General features: G+C 45.8%; 2 protein-coding genes across 3 annotated transcripts in view; one reads left to right on the top strand and one right to left on the bottom strand.

The window, feature by feature from the left end:
- NSD2 (nuclear receptor binding SET domain protein 2) overlaps nt 1-19,008 on the bottom strand; it is a 133,854-nt gene extending 114,846 nt beyond the window's left edge. Inside the window, 2 exon segments of the mRNA XM_068110271.2 lie at nt 17,095-17,765; nt 18,737-19,008. Coding sequence (XP_067966372.2) covers nt 17,095-17,505 — 411 coding nt within the window. The 5' untranslated portion in view covers nt 17,506-17,765; nt 18,737-19,008.
- Nucleotides 19,009-19,436: 428 nt separating this feature from the next.
- Nucleotides 19,437-27,729, top strand: part of LOC137423296 (LETM1 domain-containing protein LETM2, mitochondrial) — a 136,580-nt gene continuing 128,287 nt past the window's right edge. For both annotated transcript variants that reach the window (XM_068110283.2, XM_068110284.2), the window contains exons 1-3: nt 19,437-19,830; nt 26,956-27,013; nt 27,207-27,633. In XM_068110283.2, the coding sequence (XP_067966384.1) occupies nt 19,734-19,830; nt 26,956-27,013; nt 27,207-27,633 (582 nt within the window). In that variant the 5' untranslated portion in view covers nt 19,437-19,733. The remainder of the gene's footprint in view (nt 19,831-26,955; nt 27,014-27,206; nt 27,634-27,729) is intronic.

Genomic DNA, 27,729 nt, shown 5'->3' with positions numbered 1-27,729 from the left:
GTGTAATGTGATAACTCACACCTCATCAGATGGCCTAGAGGTATGCACACTTGGCTATGAGCTGTCTAGCCTGGATTCAAATTTCTGCCCTACTACAAACTGTCATCCCAGTGCTTCACAGGCAAGGTGATTCATCAGTGTGTGTGCCATCCCTCGGATGAACGTTAAACTTGGGTGTCCCGTCTGCCAACATTAGTTGGTGGGCGTTAAAGATCCCATGGTGTCCTTTATAAACAGTAGGTGAACTATCAATGGTACCAAGGCCAAATTCCAAATTCCTGCCCTGACTTCCTGCGTCATGCAGGATTGTAGCCCTCGCCAAGCTGCTGCTTCGGCAGCACCAGCGCCCTGCATAGAGCGTGTTACATGAATGACTGAATGGTAACTCAAAGTACTATTACTCAGACACAATGCACAATGGGTATTTCCCAATACTACTTGAGGGGTGATAGTATACAGCAAACTAGAGAGGTTCCAGGGAACCTGAACTCAACTGGTCTATATCAATATGGTTAGAATATGCATAATAGAACCACAAACTATATCGTTTATATGTGCTAAAAATATGACAAAAATTGATTTTTCAATATGGCCGCCCTGCCGCGCCAATTTTTGGGCGTGCAACGCCCAAATGCAATCCCAAACTAGTTTGTCTTAAAGATGATGCATAACAAGTTTCATCAAATTTAATCAATATTTGTGACTTTTAGAGCGTAGACGTCGAATTGTTTACAGACAGACAGATGACAGACACTGGGTGTCGACAAAAACTCAGCTGGACATAGTCCAGGTGAGTTTAAAAAGCATATTTGATACCCAGAAAAACGCGATTATAGGCCAGCCATACAGTGTGACAATTCATCAATACAAATCTTATGTGATTCACCTCAATGTCACATCAAGTTTTCATCACAATCCTGTATGGGAGGCTTTATGGAATAAGTTTCTCTACTTTGAGCAGGAGCTCCTGTGTCTCATTTGTTCCTCTTTCATGCAGTGGAGATGGAGTCTGGAGATATCATTCGTCTGATTAAATATACAGTGCCTTCAGAAAGTATTCACAGCCCTTTACTTTTTTCACATTTTGTTGAGTTACAACCTGAATATAAAATGGATTAAATTGATATTTTTTGTCACTGATGTCCGTAGAACTCCACGACAGGATTGTAGGAGGCATAGATCTGGGGAAGGGTATAAAACAATTTCTAGTGTTGAAAGTTCCCAAGAGCACAGTGAGCTCCATCACTAGGAAATGATGGAGAGAATATGGAACTACCCAGACTCTTTCTAGAGCTGGCCATCTGACCAAACTGAGCAATGGGCAAGAAGGACTTTGGTCAGGGAGGTGACCAATAACCCAATGACCACTCAGATAGAAACTACAGAGTTCCTTGGCTGAGATGGGAGATCCTGCCAGAAGGACAACAGTCTCTGCAGGACTTCACAAATCTAGGCTTTGTGGGAGAGTGGCAAGACAGAAGCCACTCACTGAGAAAAAGGCACATGACAGCACACCTCGAGTTTGCAAAAAGGTGTGTGAAAGACGCTGACAGCATGATGCAAAATATTCTGTGGCGAGACAAAAATTGAACTCTTTGGCCTGAATGCAAAGTGCTAAGTTTGGCGGAAACAGAGCACAACTCATGACCCATCTAACACCATTACTCCCGTGAAGCATGATGGTGGCAGCATCATGTTATGGGTATGCTTTTCATGGGAGATTTGCAAGGATTTTGCTTTTTCATGGTCGCTGTTATGGGACTGGGAGATTTGCAAGGATAGAGGGAATAATGAATGGAGCCAAATACAGGCAAATCCTTGAGGAGAACCTGCTTCAGAGTGAAAAAGACCTTAGACTGGGATGAGGATTTACATTACAACAGGACAATGACCCCATGCATACAGCAAAAGCAATCCTGGAATAGCTTCAGAACAAGAACGTGAAAGTCCTTTCATGGCCCAGCTAAAGCCCAGATTTGAATCCCATTGTGAATCTGTGGAAAAACTTGAAGATTGCTGTTCACTGATGCTCCCCATTTAACTTGACAGAGCTTGAGCAAATCTGCAAGGAAGAATGGGAGACACTCCCCAAATCCAGATGTGCAAAGCTGACACAGACATTCCCACAAAGACTGGAAGCCGTAATCACTGCCAAAGGTGCTTCTACGAAGTATTGACTCGGGGTTGAATACTTACATAAATTCGATATTTTTGTGTTTTAAATTTTCATTACTTTGTAAAGATTTATAAAAATAAAATTACACTGACATTATGGAGTATTATGTATGGATCAGCGACAAAAAAAATCTCATTTTGAATTGAGGTTGTAACACAACAAAATGGGGAAAAAGTGAAGGGGTGTGAATACTTTCTGAAGACACTGTAACTTCTTGCTTTCTCATGGAGGGCACATTTTCTTATGTCTATTTGGAGGTCTTTTGCCATCTGCCACTTTGCATCTCGGCCCTCACTAGCTTCTCTTGAATTGAGCACGAACAGTCGAACATCTGTTGACCTTCTACATCCTCCACCTTTACTAGTTTATCAATCCATCATTTTGACTTGTGTACTCACTTCCTGATACTACATGGTCTTGCTAATCACTACAGATTTCCAAGGTGGCAACTCATAGAAAATAAGTCCCTTCTAATTTTTAATTGCACTTTGTATCTCTCTCTATAGGTAACCCTTGGTATGGCAATAATACAAGCCCACTGTTGTACCCTTTAAATGCTGAAACTGTTTAGTTCTAACATTGTATTACGTGGATGTGGATGGAGGGGAGGTTTGGCGGGTAGGTGTCATTTTGGTCTAGGTGATGGTAAGTGTAACAATGTAACATGGTCTGGGTAATTTGAGTAGGTTAGACGGCCTTGTAACAGGAACCTGTCAGAGGAGGCAGTCATATATGACACTGAGGTGGCAGTGCATGTAATTTATAGGGAGGACAGTTGGGATAATATTGTATGGGTAAACAGCTCTTGTTTGCAGGCTGAACCAGGTGAGGACTTCCCACCACAAAAAGTGTCACACACTTCAAAAAGGCTGATCACGATCTGTCTGGCCGGTGTGTATACACCGTAGTGGCATAATGCAATGTCGGGCACGGAAGTGGGGAAAGATTTCTTTTCATTGGGGCCGCCCAAAGGCTGGATGGCCTGGAGGAGGACTCTGCCAAAAGAAGGATGAAGAGGGACCAAGAGATAGGGCACACCAGCTCCCGGCATACAGGAGAACTTGAGGGTGAAGAAGAAGCGCCTTGATAGAGGGTCTCAAGGGCTGTTTCTGAGCACATGTCCCAAAGAAGTGGAATCTTTTTGGGGGGAAAAAGGTCGCTCTCTGCAATCTCTGTTTTGCCTCATCTTTGGGCTTACTTCATCATTGGCTCACTTCGTCATTACTCGAGGACAGCTTTCTGAAACATGGACTCTGTTCCCGAGCGACACCATCACCTTCCACTCTGCAAATCGACAAAGGAAACTCCTCGCCTGCATTATCAATTATTTTGTTTGTACAAATGTAATCTGTCTCTTAGTGTGGGTTAAATTTTATATATTTCTCGGCCTTCAACATAAGTTTGCGTGTCCCCATTTCATTGTGTGTCGTTTGATTCGCAATGTTTATACTGAACTGCCTGTCCCATCCACCTTTTCCCCCTTATTCATTATAAATAAACCTTTAAAAGGTAAGAAATGTGTTCGATCCATCTGCCTCCTGTATGTGTGTCATCAATTTTGGTTCATTTGGACAACATTGGGGAACGGTAAAGTTGTAAATTAAAGTGAACGCAGTACAGTAGGAGTAAGAAGCCGTTCGGCCATTTGGGGGACAAAAGATTCCGTCATAGACCGCCCGTGTTAACTATAACTAACTAACTAACCAACCAACCAACCAACCAACCAACCAACCAACTAACTAACTAACTAACACACACACACACACACACACACACACACACACACACACACACACACACACACACACACACACACACACACACACACACACGCCCAGTAAAGCCGAGCATCAGGCTCCAATGGGAACTCATCAAAACTGCAAAACTTATTTAATTGTTTCAACAAAGGAATCGATTAAAAGTTACAAAACCTAGAGAGAGCATACTCTGAGTTGTCTTGTGCACGTAAGATTTACGAAGTAAACAGATCCGATTGCAAATTATCAGCCAGGCCTGGGAGATGATCTGGAGACAATGTTGCATCATAGTGCACGTATAAATTTCATGAGAGAAATATGAAGCTTGCTATCTTGTCAGCTATGAGTAATTGCTTGGAACGGTGTGGGTCGGTCGAGTTAAACAACGAAGTGCCTTTGAAGAGTCGGCTGTTGGGTGCTGGTAATCTGGTGCATTTCCAAAATTACTTCTGTTAGAAGGGCAATTGCAAATTATCCAGTGCATTACTTGTCCAGGAAACTACTTCTTGTTCAGAAAGCTATGCTTCTTTCATAGACTGATAATACGGCACGTTCAAAATGACGTAATCTGCCCCAAAATGCAAGGTGCGTATGTGCAGAAACTCGTGGAACCTGGCATATTATTATGTTGTAGCATCGCAAAATAAAATGTATTGTGTCCACGATAAGGATTGTTACTTGGAATGGCTCACCAAGCCTCTGAAAGATGCCAAAAATACTTGGAAAAGCACCTGAGAGAAAGGGCTGTGCCTCTGCAAAACAAAAGAAATGGATAACTTTTTCAGCTTGCCGAACGAGCACCTGCTCATACTGCAAGCTCTCGACCAGAGTGGGTCTGTGCAAGGGCCGAGTGGAGGGACGTGTGGTGCAAACCCCCTCCCCCCTGACGGATCGCTACCAGTGAATGGACTATGTTCCTGGACGTCGAAGTGAAGGGCATATTTGACACTTGTGTATGCACAGGTTAAGCTTAAAATTAGGATATTTACTATTAAAGTAAATTTATTAGTAAAGTAAACTACTATTAAAGTTTTAAAGTAAAGTTAAAGAAGTGCCTTCAAAGGCACTTCCAAACTTCCCTGCTAATGTCTGCTGCTCTTCTTCTGCTCCAATCGGTTCTTCTGATCATGTGCTTGTCAAAGTGGACATCTCTCTGGCCATTCTCAGAGAGCCTCCTCAGCGTCGACGAGTCTGGCATTTCACTCAGGCCTACTGGGACGGTCTTCAAGCAGCCATCAATCGTCTGGATTGGTCTCCCATCTCCACTGCCTCTGACATCAATTCTTCCTGGGAATTCTTCCAAAGCAAACTGCTCTCTCTCATGCACAGATTTATCCCATCTCGACTTCAGTTGTCTTACCCTTCCTCCCGTCCATGGTACACTGAATCTTGTGGTGAGGCAGTTGCCCTGAAACAACTTGCCTTTGCCTCTTGGAAGGCTAATCCAACTGAAGGCAATCTCAGTTCCTTCCACCAAGCTCGGAACAAGTGTGTGTCTACCCTCAGGAGTGCCAGGAAGCACCATCTCTCCACACTGAAGAATGAACTCTCAAACCTGTCTCCTTCCTCCAAATCCTGGTGGCGTCTGGTGAAATCCGTTTCTGGTGTTTGTTCCCCCTCCATCCCCTCCCTTACCTCAAATGGCCACACAGTTGACATCACACGTGACAAAGCCGAATGCCTCAACTCTGTGTTTGCCTCAAAATCTTTAGTCCCAAACCCATCTCTCTCTGTTCCCACCTTTCCCAATAGAACCCAACTGCTCCTGGACTCTGTGTCCTTCTCTCCTGACAAGGTGGAGGAGTTTTTGTCTAACCTCGACTCTGATTCTGCAACTGGACCAGACGGCATCAGCCCACGGGTCCTAAAATCCTGCTCTGCCGCTCTATCTCACCCTCTCTCTGTTCTTTTCACCCTCTCTTTTGCTCAAGGTCATCTGCCAGCATCCTGGAAATCAGCAAACATTACCGCTTTACACAAAAAGGTGCAAAAACAGATCCTTGCAACTGCAGACCAATCAGCCTGCTCCCAATTATCAGCAAAGTCATGGAATCCATCATTGCCTCGGATATGAAATCTTTCCTCTTCTCCAATGGCTTGATCTCTGATCATCAATTTGGTTTCAGAGCAGGTCACTCGACTCTGGACATGCTGCTTCTGCTGTCTCAACAATGGATGGAGGTCCTCAATGCCAAACAGGAAATCAGAGCTGTCTCCCTTGACATATCACGTGCCTTCGATACGGTCTGGCACCCAGCTCTGCTCACCAAACTCTCCTCCTATGGTATCCATGGAAATCCCCATGCATGGCTTGCGGACTTCCCCTCTGGTCGTAGTCAACGTGTGGCCCTGAATGGATTTCTCTCATCTCCCCTTCCTGTTCAGGCTGGAGTTCCCCAAGGCAGTGTTCTGGGCCCTGTGCTTTTTCTGGTCTTTATCAATGATCTCTCCGACTCTCTGGAAAATCCTCTCTATCTCTTTGCTGATGACTCCACTATCTGCCGCTCCATTCCTCTTCCCTCAGATCGGCAGTCTGCAGCCTCCTCACTCTCTGAAGACTTGGACAAAATCACAGACTGGTCAAACAAGTGGAACATGTGTTTCAATCCTGACAAATCTCACACTCTTACTATGTCTCTCCGAAAAGATCGACTGGACAACCCTCCCATCTACTTTCTCAACAATCCTCTCCAAGAAGTTCTGTCGCTCAAGCTTTTGGGTCTCACTATCTGCCATGATCTTTCTTGGGAAAACCACATTTCCAAGCTGGCCTCCAAAGCCAGTCGCCGACTGGGCATCCTCCGTCGTGCGAAGTCCTTCCTCGGCACACCTGAGCTCCTCACCACATACAAGGCTTTCATCCGCAGCTCAATGGAATACTGTTCTCCCCTATGGGCCGGTGCTCCTGCCTCACACCTAGCTCGGCTTCACGCTGTTGAAACCAAAGCTTTCAGAATTATTGGAATCTCCCGCGATGAAGCTATCTCTGAGGGCCTTTCACTCACTCACCGCAGGCAGGTAGGTGGTCTTTCTGTCTTCTTCCGACTCCTCTCCGGCCTTGCACCCCCAGCTCTCTCTGTGCTCTGTCCCCCAAATATTCCTACAGGTCGCACAAGATCTGCCAGCAACCCTCTGATGGTTAAACTGCCGAAATCTCGGCTGTCTGCTCACCTTCACTCTTTCATTCCTCTTTTCTCCCGCCTCTGGAACAAACTCCCTCACTCCCTTCAATCCCACTCCTCCCTCCAGGTCTTTAAAACAGCTGTTCACCACCATCTCTTATCTTCCCCCATCCAAAACCTTGATCTTTTCTACCCCTACTAATTCACCCCAGATCCACCTTGTTTGAAATTCCAACTTCTTTCCTGGAAGTCCTGGCAGTATCCATATGTTTTATACCTCTCCCACCCCCCCCCCCCTTCCCATGCCCCCCCCCAAAGCCCTCTCCCTCTCACAGATCTCTCAATGTCTCCATGTCTCTCGGTCCCTGCTCTCAAATGTTGTGTTTGTGTCCTTCCCCCTCTCTCCCCATCTTGTCTACCGCTCCCGATGTTATATGTTTTATGTGTCGGTTTGTCTTTCTGTGTGATTAATGTTCGCTCTTTCACGAGCCTCGATCTTGTATACAAAAACAAAAACAAAAACAAACAAAAAAAAAACCATGTTAGGATGGGAGGTCGAGGTGGGAGCTACAGGAGCTTTGAATGCTGTTGTAAATATATTGTTTGTTTGGTTCTTGGGCCAAAAGAGAAATACTAGACTTTTGCATATCTGCTATAAATGGACAAGGTGTGTGTGTGTCATGTTTTTGTGGAGCTGAACTGGAGCTTTTGGATGTGGAGCATGATACACCACAATGATCGTCATGATGTCCTGAAAACTACAAATAATCCGGAAGAATTCCCATGTTTTAAACACACGCCATGTTAAGGTGTATAGAGAAGCTCAATACATCCTTCCACGGCATGGCATCCTAATTCCAAAATAAATAACCAAAAAAAAAAAACATTATAACAAAGCATATTAATTAAGACTAATAATATTAACAATAATAATCGTTTTTTATGGAGCTCTACTGGAGCTTTCTGATGTGGAGTGTGATACACAAAAATGAGCGTCATAACCTCCTGAGTTGATTAGGCAAATTAAAAATCAGCCACCATATTCCCCCAACTAAAGGGCCAGCAAAACCGTTTTGGTACAGGAGTAGAGGGCTTTACTGGGGCTTTCCACAGGGGAGTGTGGTACAGCAAACTGATCACCATGAGGTTCTACGGTGGTTAAACTAATGTAAATCTGGTCCAATGAGCCAATGGGCCCACTAATGTTCGTAAAAGTTGAAGCCTGTATGTGTGCGTGTGTGTCATTGGTCATTATCTCCAAATGTGGTTTCAAAAGGTGGAACGGAACCCTCCCAGGTCTCGATGTATCCATCTTCATGTGTGTATAGGTGTGTCGACATATATGTGAGTGTGTGTGCGTGTATGCATGAAAGTTGTTTTCGTATGCTATCCCCACACGTGGGTGGGCCTCAGGAGATGGAACAACAATCTACCAGGTACAAAATGTAAAATACGACTCCTCTCATCCACGGATATTTCTCATATTTCTATATTTCTGCAAGTCCGATTTGCATTCAAGAATACACCAATTATGGTTTACAACCATTTTGAAATTGCTTCTCTTTCTTGTAAATGCTGAAAATTATGTTGGAAAGACTATTTAAATCACAGATTTTGTGCTAGCATCGGCAGGTTAAAAGTGCCCGGCGACACACACATCACATACTCAAAGAGTCTCATACATCATTTTGAAAGTTACGTACTGTATTGTCAAATGAGAATCGAAGTAACACAATGTGTTACACTCTCCAACGGACCACAAAAATACATACCAAGGTCAGAGAGAAGTACAAGTGACAGTTGACTCTTAACCAAACTTGCAAATACTGTGTAGAAAAATGCAAGATTATCACAAAATTGGTGCTTCAGTAAAATATCAGCAACAAATTGCAACAGCAAACAATCGTTGCATTCAAACATTCCAAATCAGGTTACATAATAAAGTAGTCGTGTCAAAACACGACAAAGGTAACAAGTCTTTTTGGCCTTATGTCATAAGGATTCAGTCATTAGTACATATACACGGCCAAAAGTATGTGGACACCCCAACATCACACCCGTATGTGCTCGTCGAACATCTCATTCCAAAATCATGGGCATTAATATGGAGTTTGTCCCCCCTTTGCTGCTATAACAGCCTCCTCTCTTCTGGGAAGGCTTTCCATCAGATGTTGGAACATTGCTGCAGGGATTTGCTTCCATTCAGTCACAAGAGCATTCCTGAGGTCGGGCACTGATGTTGGGCGATTAGGGATGGCTCGCAGTCGGTGTTCCAATTCATCCCAAAGGTGTTCGATGTGGTTGAGGTCAGGGCTCTGTGCAGGCCAGTCAAGTTCTTCCACACCGATCTCAACAAACCATTTCTGTATGGACTTCGCTTTGTGCACAGGGGCATTGTCATTCTGAAACAGGAAAGGGCCTTCCTCAAACTGTTGCCACAAAGTTGGAAGCACACAATCGTCTAGAATGTCATTATATGCTGTGGCGTTAAGATTTCCCTTCACTGGAACTAAGGGGCCTAGCCCGAACCATGAAAAACAGCCCCAGACCATTATTCCTTCTCTGCCAAACTTTATAGTTGGCACTATGCATTCGGGCAGGAAGCATTCTCCTGGCATCCGCCAAACTCAGATTCGTCTGTCGGACTGCCAGGTGATGAAGCGTGATTAAACACTCCAGAGAACGCGTTTCCACTGCCCCAGAGTCCAATGGTGGCAAGCTTTACACCACTCCAGCCGACACTTGGCATTGCGCATGGTGATCTTAGGCTTTTGTGCGGCTGCTCGGCCATGGAAACCCATTTCATTAAGCTCGCGGCGAACAGTTGTTGTGCTGACGCTGCTTCCAGAGGCAGTTTGGAACTCAGTAGTGAGTGTTGCAACCATTTTTACGAGCACAGACAATTTTTACGCGATACGCTCTTCAGCACTCGGCGGTCCCGTTCTGTGAGCTTGTGTGGCCTACCACTTCGTGGCTGAGCTGTTGTTGCTCCTCGACGTTTCCACTTCACAATAACAGCACTTACAGTTGACCAGGCAGCCCTAGCAGGGCAGAAATTTGACGAACTGACTTGTTGGAAAACTGGCATCCTATGACGGTGCCACGTTGAAAGTCACTGACCTCTTCAGTGCGGCCCATTCTACTGCCAATCTTTGTCTATGAAGATTGCACAGCCGCGTGCTTGATTATATATAGTCACGTGAAAAAGTAAGTACGCCCCATGTAAAGTTTTGACTTTTTCAACATATTTCAACATACAGCTATTTGATCTTCATTTCAACAATATTGATAGATAAAGGTGATATAATATAACAAATATCATGAAACATTTACATTTTGTAGTCCATTGTATAATTTAAATAAACATAAATGCAAATTTCGCATGTGGAAGACGTAAGTACACTCTTGGCTCTAATAGGTGGTATTGCCCCCTTTGGCAGAAACAACCTCAAGTAGGCGTTTCTTATATCTGTCTACCAGTCTCTGACCGACTGGGAGAAATTTTTGCCCACTCCTTCATGCAGAATTATTTCAGCTGTGCGATGTTTGAGGGGTTTCTTGGGAGCACAGCTCGTTTCAAATCCCCCCACAACATCTCGATGGGATTTAGATCCGGGCTTTGACTTGGCCATTCCAGAACCCTCCATTTCTTTCTTTTCAGCCATTCATTGGTGGATTTACTGGTATGTTTAGGGTCATTGTCATGTTGCAAGGTCCACCTTTGGTTGAGCTTCAACTTTCTGACAGATGGCCTCACATTATCCTCAAGCACCCTCTGGTACAATGAAGACTTCATAATGGATTCTATGATGGTGAGCTGCCCAGGCCCTGATGCAGCAAAGCTGCCCCCAAACCATAATATTTCCACCACCATGCTTTACAGTTGGTATCAGGTTCTTGTGGTCAAATGCTGTCTTTGGTTTTCGCCAAACATGTCTTCTGGTACTGTGGCCAAATAGCTCTACCTTTGACTCATCTGTCCAGAGCACATTGTTCCAGAAGTGCTGGTCTTTGCCGAGGTGTTCATTGGCAAACTTTAGTCTTGCCCTGATGTTCTTTCTGGACAGCAAAGGTTTCCTCCTGGCACATCTCCCATGTAGATCAAAAAGGTTTCCTCCTGGCACATCTCCCATGTAGATCAAATTTATGCTGCCTCTTTCTAATGGTAGACTCGTGCAATTTGACATCAACAGTGGCAAGAGCTACCTGTAGGTCCCGTGATGACATTCTGGGGTTCTTAGAGACTTCTTTCAGCATCTTGCGGTCTGCTCTCGGGCTGAACTTGCTGGGGCGGCCTGGCCTGAACAAGTTGGCAGTTGTTTGGAATCTTCTCCACTTGTAGATGATCTTCCGGACAGTCGAATGATTGATTTCAAATTGTTTGGAGATCTTTTTAAATCCCTTCCCAGACTCGTAGGCATCTATAACCTTCTTTCTGAAGGCCTCAGAGAGCTCTTTTGATCTAGGCATGGTGACGCCGCACACTTCAACAACAAAGAGCAAACCAAACGAAATGTCTGAGACTTACATAAGACAGGTTCCTCCATTATCCTCTCTAACGATGTTCTAATCATTTGCACCTGAGCTGGTTCACCTGATTCTAATTTTAGGTATTTGTAGTGATAAATGTAGGGGTGTACTTACTTTTTCCACATGCGAAATTTGCATTTATGTTTATTTAAATTATACAATGGACTACAAAATGTAAATGTTTCATGATATTTGTTATATTATATCACCTTTATCTATCAATATTGTTGAAATGAAGATCAAATAGCTGTATGTTGAAATATGTTGAAAAGGTCAAAACTTTACATGGGGTGTACTTACTTTTTCACGTGACTGTATACCTGCCAGCAATGGGTGTGGCTGAAACAGCCGTATCAACTAATTAGAAGGGGTGTCCGCATACTTTTGGCGATGTGGTGTATATGTACATATAGTATATATATATATATACATATACATACACATACACATATATTATATATACATACATATATATATATATATATACACAACAACAAACAACAACATGCCTTTTAAGGCCATTTCCCCTGCTGAAGCGGGGGTTAGCCTTTGGGGTGGGGTGTATGTATCTATCTATAATTCCAGTAATCTCTGTACGTTTGTACGTTTGTACGTTTGTCTGTCTGTGACCGCTGTTTCTCGACAACCACGGGTCCGATATACTTTTAACTTGCCAGGTATATTGCTGGGGACCCGAGGATGTGCCTTTTCAAGGTTTCATATTAATCGGACAATTACTTACCGAGCTATGTACAAAAAACGATTCAACCAATCAGAGAGCAGCGAACGATCGCGTGTGCCGGCGTTGCGAATGGACCAAACCATTCCATGTAAATAGAGGGGGGGTTCTGTGGTCGTTGCGAATGGACGAAACCATTTCATGTAAATAGAGGGGGGGGATTGTCACTGTACTCGCAAGCCGTTCGCCGTTCGCTTTGGCGTTGCGAATGGACCAAACCATTTCATGTAAATAGAGGGGGGGGATATAATTTTAGATAGATATATAGTACGGGCATATATATAGTACGGGCATGCCCTAGTATATATATACACACAAACAATCATTCATAACCTTAAAAACCCATAACCTTAAAATGGCCTTTAAAACGATCATTCATATACATATATATAAACATACATACACACACATATAAGTTCAAAACAGACCTGGTCACAAGTGTGCCGCACTGACCGGGTCCTCAGTCGAGGTCCTCAGCATCATCCCGTTTCGGCCCTTCAACCTCGATACGGTCAGCTAAGGTGGGCCAGCAGGGGCACATACACATCCACATGCAGCAACTACACCTGGATGCGTACATACTCCCACCTCCAGCCAGTGCGAACACAGAGTACAACACCTCCGCATCCAGAATCCACAGCACCAAACAAACATGGTGGAACACTCAAACATCCACCTTTATACCCTTCATCACTCACCAACAAAACACACCAGATCGTTCATACACACACATACACACCCATACACACACACACACCAACCAACCAACTACCCTTACAACATACACCACTCAACATACAAAAACACACTCATGCAAAAATTCATTCATGCAAAAACACACCCTCACCCACTCACTCATATACACAAAATAAGAAATAATAATAGTAACACAAAAAAACAAAAAAACACACACAACCAACCTACACCGTTTGACGTGCCTCCATAAACTTCCTCCATATCCAAAATGAGCCTTTCAAGGCAACCTGGGCCACCTCGTCACACATCCTCCTTCTTTCTGTCCCACACACTCCCAGCCGAGCAAGAAATGCAGAAAAGGAATTGCCAATATACCCTCTACACCCCACCTCAAATGGCTGACAAGAAACTCGCCAACCCTTCTCCCGGCACTCTGCCCCTCCAGCTCACTGTACTTTCCTCTCTTCCTCTCGTGCACCTCCTGCATGTTCTCTTCCCAAGGTACCGACAATTCCCCTAAGATGACCTGTCTTGTTGCACCTGACCAAATGACAATATCAGGCCGCAACCTTGTCACACAGATCTCCTCTGGGAATACCAACTGTGGCTTTAGGATAAAGATATATATATATACATATACATATATATATTACACACACACACACACACACACACACACACACACACACACACACACACACACACACACACACACACACACACACACACACACACACACACACACAAGGAAGAAAATTACTGGTGACACAATTGGAGAAACAATTACGAGCACTTTCGTCGCTCAGCAATTCCACACTTCCCGATAAAATTTTCTGGAAATGCAGTGGAAAACATAAAATGAAAGTTCCACCGAAGTCAAACGTCAAAGAGTGTCATACATAATCCGTCAATCTGTTGCCTTGCCCGACGGAATACATTTAACCAATTCTAGTCTGATAAAAACATACATCAGTCAAAGCAGCAGAATCACAGTTACCGACCTCGCTCGTACTCATCACAGTTTCTTCAGCTGGAGAGATATTGCAATTATATAATTCCTTCACTTTCTATCGTCAGTACAATCAGTGCATACCACGTATGTACCATGTATGCCACTCGGTATTCCATTCATTCAGAAACATTTCCACAGTTCAGCGCCATTGGCAGACAATCGAGACCGTACACACAAAGTCATAAAATTGAACCCAATCACACCCGTACAAGCCAAGAGGGCATCACAAATGGAGATCTCTCTTCTTAAGCGAAACACAGAAGCCCGAGTTACATTTGTGGAGATACCGTAATCGCAATTGATGCCATCACTAGGGAGTTTCATGAAAGGGAAGGGAGATTCGCCGGACGCAGGCCCAACAGCAAGAAGCAACGCGCCGCGTCACGTTGTTACTGAAAACCCCCAGAAATACAAAAGGGCGGTGAAGCAGGCAAGGCCTGAGGAGAAAGACGGCGAGAGGAAGCGAGAACGAGAGGGGAGAGAGAAAAGGCTTCGGAACAGATACCCACAGCTCGCGCACAATGCTTGGAGCTCGGCTTTGCGCAGTCAAGGGGCTGGAATGCAGCCCTCCCCACAACTTGCTGTCCTTCTTTACGTACATACACAAAACCCGAAGCAGCAGCTTCCTTCCCTACCACAAAATTACCCAGAATGCTCTGCAGGCCTCCTCCAGGCTCCAGTTCACCGCTTTAACCCCTTCCACCGCCACGCCGTGTGGCTCGTGCATTAACAAGCCACGTCGATCGGCGTTAGCAAATCATTTTATGCTCTTGTTTATCAATGCTACGTACGAGATTTTGATCGGTGCATCGTGCGACGAGCGATCCACGGAAACAGTTACGTTGCACCTCTTTCACCTTCGGCAATGCAGAGACATAAAAGGTACAAACCTCTCTCAAGATTTGCAATCATTCGCACTTTTGACAAGTGGTGAAGTCCTGGGAAAAAAATAATAAAAACCACTGCTGATGATGGAAAACAATTTATCCTTGACATGAAAATCGAGACTTTGAGAATTAGCCTTGGCAAGTATTCTATGGGATGACAGGATGGTCCAGCTAGAGGTTATCCTATGGGATGGCCTATACCTAGAGGTTATCCTATGGGGTGGCCTATACCTAGAGGTTATCCTATGGGATGGCCTATACCTAGAGGTTATCCTATGGGATGGCCTATACCTAGAGGTTATCCTATGGGGTGGCCTATACCTAGAGGTTATCCTATGGGATGGCCTATACCTAGAGGTTATCCTATGGGATGGCCTATACCTAGAGGTTATCCTATGGGGTGGCCTATACCTAGAGGTTATCCTATGGGATGGCCTATACTGGGAGGTTATCCTATGGGATGGTAGGAGAGCCCAGACCTAGAGGTTATCCTATGGGAACGCAGTATGGTATAGACATAGAGGTTATCCTACGAGAGTGCGGTATGGCCTAGACCTATAGGTTATAAAACAGGATGGCAGGATGGCCTTGACCTAAGGGTTATCCTACGGGAACGCAGTATGGTATAGACCGAGATGTTATCCTATGAGAGTGCAGTATGGCCTAGACCTATAGGTTATACAACAGGATGGCCTAGGTCTAGAGGTTATTCGATTGGATGGGCTGGACCTAGAGGTTATCCTACAGGAGTACAGTATGGCATATACCTGGAGGTTATCCGATGCCTATGGGATGTCTTAGACAGAGAGGTTATCCAATGGCATGGCAGGATGGCCTAGATGGAGAGGTTATCCTACGAGAGGGCAAGATGGCCTAAACGTAGAGGTTATCCTACAGGAGGGCAGGATGGCCTAGGCCAAGAAGTTATCCTACGGGATGGCGTAGGTCTAGAGGTTATCCGATGGGATGGGCTATACCTAGAGGTTATCCTATGGGATGGCCTATACCTAGAGGTTATCCTATGGGATGGCCTATACCTAGAGGTTATCCTATGGGATGGCCTATACCTAGAGGTTATCCTATGGGATGGCCTATACCGGGAGGTTATTCTACGGGATGGTAGGAGAGCCCAGACCTAGAGGTTATCCTATGGGAACGCAGTATGGTATAGACATAGAGGTTATCCTACGAGAGTGCAGTATGGCCTAGACCTATAGGTTATAAAACAGGATGACCTTGACCTAAAGGTTATCCTACGGGAACGCAGTATGGTATAGACAGAGATGTTATCCTATGAGAGTGCAGTATGGCCTAGACCTATAGGTTATACAACAGGATGGCCTAGGTCTAGAGGTTATTCGATTGGATGGGCTGGACCTAGAGGTTATTCAACAGGAGTACAGTATGGCATATACCTGGAGGTTATCCGATGCCTATGGGATGTCCTAGACAGAGAGGTTATCCAATGGCATGGCAGGATGGCCTAGATAGAGAGGTTATCCTACGAGAGGGCAAGATGGCCTAAACGTAGAGGTTATCCTACAGGAGGGCAGGATGGCCTAGGCCAAGAGGTTATCCTACGGGATGGCGTAGGTCTAGAGGTTATCCGATGGGATGGGCTAGACCTAGAGGCTATCCTCCGGGAGTGCAACATGGCATAGACCGAGAGATTATCCTTTGGGATGTCAGGCTAGCCTATCCTACAGCTAGGGGATGTCCTAGACTGACAGGTTATCCTACGGCTACAGGAGGGCAGGATGGCCTAGACGTCAAGGTTATCCTACGGGATGGCAGGATGGCGTAAAGGATATTCTACGGGATGGCAGGACGGTCTAGCTAGATGTATGCACAGTCGCATCTCAGCCGTGTAGCCTGGGTTCGAATCCCGACCCAGCTATAAACTGTCATCCTGGCGTTTACAGCCAGGGCCATTAACCAATATGTCTGCCTCGGCGTCCTGCCTGCCCGACGGAGCCCTTCGCGAAGAGTAGGCGAGCTATCACCGGCACTCTGGCCAAATTACAAATCCCTACACCAACTGCTGCTGGGAAGGCAATGACAAACCACCCAGTGTTACCCGATGCCAAGAAACTCCTTCGGCAGCTCCAACGCTCTGCAACAGAGCACGTCACATGAGAATCAGAAGCATTCTACAATCGCAATGAACAATCTTACCTTTTGTTCGAGCGTCGGGATAATCAGAATATCATCCGATGAATGATTGTCTTCATCATCACTGGCAAAGTATCCACCGTTACATGGTCCCAGCTCTGAGCATTGCTGTCCATCAGGCATGGTGCCAAACAGGGCCCGGTCTCGATTTTCTGCCATGCTTGCTTCTTTCAAACCATAATGTTGAACCACAGCAAGGTCCCGAACATTGTTTGTCTGAATGTTTCCGGATAATATCTGCCAGTCTTCCTGAGACACTGTTGTTACACGATCACTTTTCCCTTTCTCCATACACAGCGCTGCTTCAAACTGCGCCCGACCATTAAGGTAGGTCTTCGTAATACGGAGCTTGATTTCAGAAGAGCAGGCCTCATTCGCCTCAAATCGGGTTTGTAGTTCACTGGATTCATCCATGGAGGGTCGCAGAGATGTCAGACATCGACCTGAACCGTGACTGTGAAAGAAGCAATTTCATGGAGTTGGTTCTACATTCCCACCGGAAATCTGGAGAAACGCACAACATCGGAGGCTCGGCAACGGTGCGTCTCCACTACGGTGAGGTTTAGCACGAGAGATTGGGGGTCACGCTCCTGGACACCACCAACGCCACGACCCGAGTCACGCTTCCGACCGACGAGGCCCTCCACGCGCGCGGGTGTCTGGATCCATCACATCTGCCAAAGACACATTCACGCCGACGTTAAAGGCAGCAAGATGCACTTGCAACATGTTCATGACAGCTACGTTCTGGGCCTGAGGAAACGAGGGAAAAATTGACAATTTCAGGATCGGCCTGGCAAAACTAACTTCCATAACATTAACAAAGGCAGCCACAGACAGAAGCAGACAAAGACAAACACAGAGAGAGCGAGAGCGAGAGAGAGGCAGCAGGCAGCAGGGCCTGTCCACCATACTGCCTGACTCTTGAGCCCGCTTGCCCACAGGGAGATGGACGTCCCAGGCCCGAGATAACCTGAGGCCTTTCAACATATTAATCTCCATTTTTTTATTTTGAGGCCATCAACCTTCACGACAATAACTTCTTTCCCAGTGCCAATCTTCCCTTGCTGTCGTTTCTTTTTAAATACCTTCTTCCTTTTAAATACCTTCTTCTTCTTCGTCATTTTGTGACCCCATTGCGAGAGCCGCTCACCTTCCCATTCCCACCCGCCCCTCATTACTTGTCCTCTTCTCCCCCATCCTCACCACATCTTTTCCCAATTCGGCCTGTTCACCTCTTTGCTTTTCCTAATGCCCCCTCCCACTGCAATCCGTCGCCGCTAACAGCACACAGCCATTTTAATCACAACTCATGGCGTCCCCGGATCTTCGTCTGAAAGCCGGAGAGGCGCCGCGACCGCCGACCGCCCCGGCGGATAGATACAACCAAACCACAGCACACCCCGTCGTGAGCACACACCGACATACACGTCGTGCGGTCACATGAGCCGGTCCCGACGTGTCTTACTTAACACGCGCACACCTACACGAGGGTGTGTGCGACGGTGTGTGCACGAACTGACAAACGGTTCGCAACCCCCACGCACACCCGCACGACGACGGGACGAAGTGCACGAGCAGCACTTGCACGATCACGTGGACGTTCGAAATGAAAAAGAACGGCCGAACGTCCATTGCCAGTTACCGTCGGGGGGAAGAAAACGAGCTCGCATCACCTTCCGTCTCCGAGGAACTCAAATCGAACCCGATCGGACAAAAGGAAGGGAAAACGCGCAAAACGCTCGACCCGCAAACGTACTCTACGAGCAAACTTCCCGCTAGAGCCCGACGAGGGAACGACCGTGCTCAATGGGTCGTCACATGCCAGCGGACGTGACTGCCGTGTGCCGCGGCCTACTGAGGGGACGCAAGGTCCGCCTCGGGCAAGCCCGGAACATGGCGACCCGCTTTGCTCTCTTTCTCGACCCGGTTCTCTCCATTAAGGGGACGACTCGTCCCTCACACGAGTTCCGAGTACTTGGGATCATTTATAGTGTCTCAGTTGGGTCCATCTGCGATTCGTTGGGTTCAAATTGCTTTATGAGACTCCGGGAATCGTTTATTCTAGGCAAGGTGTGGGCCTAGTCAGGCAGCTTTATCCAAACATTTGATTCTTCGGCAAAAACCGACGATTTCATCACTCCGAGGCACACGCACTCGATTGTTCATGTTTTTCCCTCTTCTCGCCTTTCGAGTGGGATCAACGTGTCCATAATAAATGTAACAATTCCATATCCAGTCATATTGTTCCACTATTTCCGTTTCGCAGCGGTCCATTAGAAAGACGTTGCGCACGTGCTCGAGCATGCAAGCGTCGACGCAAAGGCGAACGTGATTGCGTCATTACGTTCGTGATTGCGTCATCACGTTAGAAATAAGACCTGTGGGCCTTTTGTTCGCGCCGTATCTGATTTCTACGCCGTTTTCTCCATGCACGTTCGTTTACTTTTGTTTTGCGGCCTCTAGAGAGCGAATGCCGTATTATGCGCGGCAGCTTCTGAAGGCAAGAATTATTTAAGCGACTGTGGTGGAAAGTTGCCGGTATTACACGAGGGTGGTGATGTGGCGGTTTGGTCTCCGGCGGCCTTCCGGTGCTGTGGTGGAACGCTTGGAGACGCGGACGCGGTCGAGGACACGGCCGTATGTGCGTTAAGATATGGCCCAGGGTGGTGTTGGCAGCTTGCGTCAGAGCAGGCGTTCCGCAGCTGTCACGTCTGCGCGTCCTGGGTTTCGGGCCCGGTGAGAGACTTCATGATGTTACTTGTTGGTTATCTTCGATTCTGTCCTAACCAATCACGGGTTCACCGCGGAAAACGGTCTTTGCCGTCACATCGATAGTTAACCTTTCGACCTACGCATCTACATATTACGTACGCAGTGTGTCACCAAGAGTGAATTGAGAATAAGATGGGAAGACCATTTTTCGATAGGGGCAGCATGCAGTGGCACATATTCATGAACGAAAGTTTCCATCAACACCAGTTTTGTTTAAAGGGGGAAATGTACAAACCTCTCTTTTAAAGGTATTTGGAGCTGTAAACACAATTCTTGAGTCAAATCTCGTGGAGGAGTTAGAACAGAACAGATCAGGACGCATCAACATAAACGGTAGAAAGGAAGGGGAACACAACAACCGCAGGGTTGAAGGACAAATTGCAGGGAGACTTGGACAAGGAAGGGATGTTGGGAAGAATGAGGGGTAAAGGAGGACACATGGTTATTTATTTATTTATTTGTTTGTATACAAGATCGAGGCTCGTGTAAGAGCACATTAAACACGCATTAGCGCATAAAAAAAACATAAACGGACACATAAAACAACAAAGGGAGGGAGAGACTAGATTTGGAGAGAGAGGGAAGCACACAAGCACAACAGTAGAGAACAGGGACATCGGGAGATCTGTGGAAGGGAGACGGCTGGGCTGGGGGTGGGGTTAGGTAGGGTGTAGGGAAGGGGTACACGGTATAAAACAAATTGACACTACTAGGAATGAAGTCGGAGATTGAAAGAGGTGGATTTTGGGTGTATTAACTGGGGTAGAAAAGATCAAGGTTTGGATGGGGGAAGATAGATGGTGGTGGACAGCTGTTTTAAAGACCTGGAGGGAGGAGTGGGATTGAAGAGAGTGTGGGAGTTTGTTCCAGAGGTGGAAAAAAAGTGAAGGTGAGCAGTGATCCTGGATTCAGCTAGTCTCACCACAAGGGGGTTGATTGTGGTCCATGTGAGCCCTGCAGAAATCTGGGAGGAGACAACACACGGAAAGAGCAGAGGGAGACCACCGACCTGTCTGTGATTCAAATGATTGATTGTGCTTTAGAACGAACGACACTGGCTTGAGAAATGGTAGCAACACAAATAATTTATTCAAAAAGATGGTAACTAAATCACGTGCTTGTATTTGGTTCCATTCATCCAGTAGCGCTTATAATTGCATTCAAAAAAAGTTATGGTGGTTTTGGACGAAACTTGTTGGACGGGTTGTGTGTGTGACAAGGAAGAATCGATTCAATTTTGGTGAAGATCCGGATCCTGATCCGGCTAGTAGAATTTTTTTTAACGATTCTGCACCATTGAGTGATATGGCCAACCAGGCAGAGGTCATGAGCGAAAGTTTCCATCAACACCAGTTTTGTTTAAAGGGGGAAATGTACAAACCTCTCTTTTAAAGGTATTTGGAGCTGTAAACACAATTCTTGAGTCAAATCTCGTGGAGGAGTTAGAACAGAACAGATCAGGACGCATCAACATAAACGGTAGAAAGGAAGGGGAACACAACAACCGCAGGGTTGAAGGACAAATTGCAGGGAGACTTGGACAAGGAAGGGATGTTGGGAAGAATGAGGGGTAAAGGTAGGCAGGCGGGCAAACGCAAGGTAGGCAGGCGGGAGGGAAATGTATGCGTCTCTCAGCGCGGCTGGGCGGTTTTCCACAGCGCGTTTAGTTACCAGCGCGCTATCACTCGCGTAACCCAATAGAGGCTCTGCCTCAAGCTCAACCAAGCGCTTAATTGGTAAGAGCGCTTATAGCTTGGTTCATGCGCGTCTTCTCTCAGAACTCGTAACTTGCTCAACACTCACAGAGCTACTCAACTTGTTCAAGCGCCTCCCTCCACAGAACTACTCTCACAGAACTTAGTGCAGCTCCCCTCTCGCAGAACTGCGGTGGGGGCTTCGCGCAACGGGTTATACGGCCAACCCCCTTAGCCCTCTCGAATGTTCCAACCACGCCCTGTGACGCAGTGCCGCAGCCACTCCCTTCGAGCCCTGATTGGCGGCTCGCGCTTACCGTCAGCTTCTCCTCCGCCCTCCTTCGGTCTTGCCTCGATTTGCCAGGCCTGCCTCGTGTTAATTTGCGCCAAAAAGCCAAAGGCGGCATAAGGAGGCGTAAGGCGACATAAGGCAATAGAGGCGGCATAAGGCAATAGAGGCGGCATAAGGCAATGAAGGACCTACTCTCATTATTCTACTCAACGCAAAACTAACACAGGAAAAGGACTAGCTCACACATACTAAGAAATAACTGAATAACTGAGGCTACGTGTTGTTGTGTGACTAAACTATGAGGGGGAAATTAACCTTTATTGTACAAATTCAAAACCGCAACAATATTATACACGTACATACGCACACACATAGACATAAACATAAACATACATATACTGTTATGTTTGTGAGGGTAGAGAATAAATTACCATATTGGAGGCAGGATTGTTTAAATTTGCATGGACCACGTGTGAGTAGGAAGCCAATCTCAATGTATTTAAGTATAAAAACTGTGAGCTTAAAATCATTTACGTGTCTTCACACGGGGGGGGGGGGGGGTGGGTGGAGCGTGTGTTAACTAGGTGGGGTTAAGATTAGTTTCTACTAGTCTGTGGTTGCCTCCTGTGATTTTCCCTGTTTTTACAATTATAACGAGCCGGCCATAAAGACCCTCCATTAAACCACACTACCGGCATAAACTGCGACAGAAACCCGAACATTCCCGAGCAGAGCGGAACATTTACGTTCGACAAGTTAGTCCCACCCCACCAACCGACTAAGGAACATGGCCACACCCCCAGGGTGGGACGAGGGGCGTGGAACCTATCGTAACCAAACCACGCCCTGAGCTTTGTCATTGGTCGAGCCCGACCAAGGAGTGACTGAGTGGAACTCGGCGATTGGTCGGGGTGACGTCGGTGTGATGTCAGAGCGAAGGTTCGAGCAGGAGAAAAGAAGTGGAAGGCGTCTTTGTCTCTCTCTCATGCTGGCGTCATGGTGGGCGGACGCTTTCATCTCTGGTTCACAGCTGCGGCTGGCTGGCACTCAGCTGTGCGCTTTCTGGGGAGGACGGTTCGGAGCTGAGAGAACCTTTGCAACGTTGGAGGGGGTGTTGTTGACGGTGGTGCTCTTCGGAGACTGAGGAGGTCACGAGCAAACCGAAGGAGGCTGTTCTGTCTGTGTGCCTCACGCCGGCGGCTGGATACGGGCACGACTCCACGCCATCTTGTGCGCTTCCCACGCGGTGACTCAGGTTTGATGACCACCAAGCTCCTCAAAGTCCTCGTTGTGCATCAAAGCCGAGTACCAGCCGGCTTAAAACATTCTTTTATTTTCTTTAATCATTCCCCTGTCTGTTTTTAAGTCTGTGTGTGGAGGTACCTCAATTAGGCCATTAGATTTACCTCACCTTTCATTTTCATTCATTTTCATTGCTTAATTTTTATTAAATCATTATTACCATCACCTGAGGAGAGGGTATTGTATTTGAGTTCGTTTGTCTGTCATATTGTGGTGTGGCCATATCGTGGTGTTTGTTTGTTTGTTTGTCTGCACAGAATAAATATGATTTTCTCTGCAACCGTTGGTCCGATTGACAGGAAATTTTCACCATAGGTACAAGTCCACCTGTAGTATTTTTTTATGATAATCATGATGTCATAGGTCATGTGGTTCGGCTGCCATCTTGGAAAAATCGAAAAACTTTGCACCTCTATATCTCTGAAAGCGCCGAATAGCAAAAATTGAGACATGGCTCATTGTAAAGAACTCTCCATGGGGAATAAAATATGTTAATGATGACGTCATAATTCGACAAGTACAAAATTTTATCCTATCAAGATGAAATTTCTTGAGCGCCATGTCGGCATGAATTTGTGGAGAAAAATAATAATGATGTCATCGGTCACGTGGTTTGGCCGCCATCTTGGAAAAACTGAAAAACTTTGCACCTCTATATCTCTGAAAGCACTGAATAGAAAAAATTGAGACATGGCTCATTGAAAAGAACTCTCCATGGGAAATAAACGTTTAATGATGATGTCATAGATACCTCCATTATGATGTCATAATTCGACAAGTACAAAACTTCATCTGATCAAGATGAAATTTCTTGAGCATAATCTAGGAATAAATTAGTTTCGAAAAAAAAATGATGACGTCATCGGTCACGTGGTTCGGCCGCCATATTTGTTTTAACACAAAAGCCTTAAAAACCACTGAAAGTACATCCTGGTGAGGGTTTGCAATCTCTGATTGCTCTTGTTATTGTTGCATTTAATTTGTCTTGTCTTGTTTGCATGGTGTTGGGTTTCGGATAAAACCCCGTGGTTTTCGTCCGTGCAGGTAAGCACTTTGGTCTCGTCCCGCGTGCGCCAAATAGTACCGCCTATTTTCGGCTTGCTCGCCTCGGAGTAAAGACCGACCGGCTATCTATCCAAACGCTAGTTTTCATCGGCCGCAGACTTGACAATACACACACTGCTCTCTTATGGTATCGATGAGCGGATTCGTTTATTAACTCATTTCATCCTGGATGGGGTTTGGCCAACACTCCTGTGTTAATTTACGTCATCATCGCAATTATCATAATGTAAGTTGTTCCCGCAGTAGTTTATTTCATGAGGGAGGGTTTTAGTGCCCATGGCAATAGTATGACAGGGAATCGCCCTGAGTGACTTGGAGGGAGACGCAAAATAAAACTGTACACGGTATTTCATTGTCACAAACAATCATTATATGAAACAAAAAAAATTGAAGGAATCATTACGAGCCTCTATTAGGTCCGGGCCCCGGGGTGGTCACCCCCCATCCCGCTCCTCTCCCCACTCCTCTCTCGGCGGCTCTGCATAATCCAACCATGGTGCATTGGTGCAACCTATCCGCTGATACAGAACAACATGATTAACACGAGTTTTCCATTCTACGTCTATCTGCATTGTTATGAAGTGTTGCTCCACATTTTAGGGCTGGTCCTACTGCATCCCTTTCCAAACCCCTGAAGGTAAAATAATATATACTACTACTTTAATCCCCGCAATTATTCCCATCTTGTGGTGTCAGCTGGAGAACGTTTTTGGCCGAAATATTTCATGATCCAGCTGGCCAAGCCTTCCATTCGATTGAAGGTAGCAATAATTTGGAACTTGGCCGGGGTGCCGGTGTTAACTTGCCTACTCTCCGTGAAAGACTTCTGCCATAGGTTCTTTAATACCCACAAAAAGCTAATGCTTGCAGATGGGTCCAACGACTTAATTCTCTTCCGATGGATTCATCTCCCGGCCTGTGAAACACCAAGGTTACAGTATATACACTTCTCACAATAAGTTAGGGATATTGGCAGGTTCTTTGGTGTGGTTGATTTTGTGTATTAATTATGTTGAAAAAAGTTGTTGGTCCTAATTCTATGGTTATTAATGTGTTGAAAAAACACAGCATTCTTGATTTCAATACCCTAACTCTAACCCCTATAAAAAAAACAAGTGAATCCTCTTGGATTGCGCTGAGGTTCGGGCTTGGAATTTCTAGGAGGAAGTATAATTTGTATGCAATGAAAGTACATGTAATATGGGATCGAGTAAGATCGAGTAAGCTTCACCAGTGCGCGTGCGCGAATTTACGTCACGTCGGCAGCGAGAAGGCGTTCCCCAACACGAACCAATCAGGAACTGCCACGCCCACTTATATGATCTCCGAATTCCTGTGACAGGAATTAGCGTTACACTGGCTGGAAGTCAATCGCTGAAAGGCGCTTCCTCAGCGCCAATCACCAGTGCGCGTGCGCGAATTTACGTCACGTCGGCAGCGAGAAGGCGTTCCCCAACACGAACCAATCAGGAACTGCCACGCCCACTTATATGATCTCCGAATTCCTGTGACAGGAATTAGCGTTACACTGGCTGGAAGACAATCGCTAAAGGCGCTTCCTCAGCGCCAATCACCAGTGCGCGTGCGCGAATTTACGTCACGTCGGCAGCGAGAAGGCGTTCCCCAACACGAACCAATCAGGAACTGCCACGCCCACTTATATGATCTCCGAATTCCTGTGACAGGAATTAGCGTTACACTGGCTGGAAGACAATCGCTAAAGGCGCTTCCTCAGCGCCAATAAACTCACTCCCACAATATCCCTAACTTATTGTGAGTAGTGTAGCCCTGGCAACCCTGGTAGTGCAACCCTGGTGTTGGGCTAGTGGCTAGGGTGCCGGCTTAGGATACCGAGGATCCTGGGTTCGAATCCCGGTCGATCGCTGAATCAACGCCAGGGGGGTTGACTCAGCCTGTCATCCTTCCGAGGTCGGCTAATTGAGTACCAGTTCACTGGTAATTCCCTGTTTGTCGTTAAAGGCGGCAAAAAGGGTTGGCGTCAGGAAGGGCATCCGGCCGTAAAACATTGCTTCAAAAAGGGGACCAAAAAACAACAACAACCATGGTTCCCGAAAAAGGCCAACCCCCGCTTTGCGGGGAAAAATGGCCTCTAAAGGTGGTTTTTTATTGTGAGTAGTGTAGCTGGACCAATATTTGAATCCCACTTAAACAAGTCAGAGATGAGTATGCGTACCTCTAGGCTATCGTGCCAGCCCTGGCCAATAGAATATATGATCTTGAAAATCATTGGTATCCGCAAGAGGCTGAGATATCAGTTTTTCTGTGATCTTTCTGCAGATAAGTTTGTTGGCTTTGCAGATCAGGGCTCCTGGAAGCGCTCATCTTGCATTCAATATGGTCACATTTATTATAATCAACTAACCCATCTGTAGAATTGTTTTCCTTCTTGCCAATTCGTCCTTCTTTGTCTTCAGGATTATGCCTCACAGATGCTTCATTGAGATCCTTGTGCCGATATCTTTCTCTTTTACATCTCTAACCAATCCAGTTTGCATTCTCCATCCTTTTGTTTGCTCTTCTATGAGCATCAACATTTTATTTTATTTTTTACTGAGGAATGAAACTGCATATTATATTATTTGCTGAGTGATACTGCTGAATTCCAGATAGACCATGTCGTTTCCTGTCCATTGTGGTGAAGCATCCTCTTTACACATAGTGACAATGAGAGAAAATGGGTGAATAATATATGTCCATTTATTCTTAATTTGACAGGATTCTGCATTGAAGACAGATGTTCTTATTATGCAAAAGGGTGCAGCTGCACTGTTGGGTAAGGCACAGTTAATCTGGTATTCTATTAAATTCTTGAAAATGGTTACCTATATATTGTGTCCCCAATAATGTCGATTTTCAAAACTTGCCCACATCTACTCCGCTTGACACATTATTCACATGGGAACCTGGTGGAAGGAAAAGGACGTTCCTTGTGTTTTTTAATTTTTTTTGTGTGTGTGTGTGAATAGGAAACCTGTGATGCATTTTCATACAATGAGACAACCCCTGGCGTTGTTTACCAGTGTGCCAACCAGCGGGATCAAGAGTACAATTGGTGAGGAGCGAGGGCTGTGTAACTGGTCATATCCACTTGTGACTGTACCGTTGCCAAATTGCCGGACATCTGTACGGAGAATGCACACTGCAAGATGCAGTTGCGCCAATGTTGATAAAAAGAAAAATAATCAGCAATCAACTTCATCCCCATCATACTCTAAACTTTCATTCTTCCTTGCTTCAACTTCATCCATTTTATCATTGAAGCGATTTGTCATCGATGAACTTCGACACTACTACCAAGGCTTTAAGATGCTGGCTATTGACACGAAGATTGCATCACGGATGCTGAATCACATCCTGCATGGACACCACATGTCTCGACGTGAGCGCAGGCAGGTAAGGCTCACTTTTGGATTTGAACAACTTCCTGTCTCGGAGTGCTGCATTCACTCATCCTTGTCATTTATTTTCCTTTTTGTTTGAGTCGGATCA

The sequence above is a fragment of the Myxine glutinosa genome, chromosome 3 (assembly GCF_964187855.1).
Source record: "Myxine glutinosa chromosome 3, kmMyxGlut1.1, whole genome shotgun sequence".
Lineage (NCBI taxonomy): Eukaryota > Metazoa > Chordata > Myxini > Myxiniformes > Myxinidae > Myxine > Myxine glutinosa.
The sequence above is the reverse complement of the archived record's forward strand: the minus strand, read 5'-3'. Positions and strand labels throughout refer to the sequence as shown.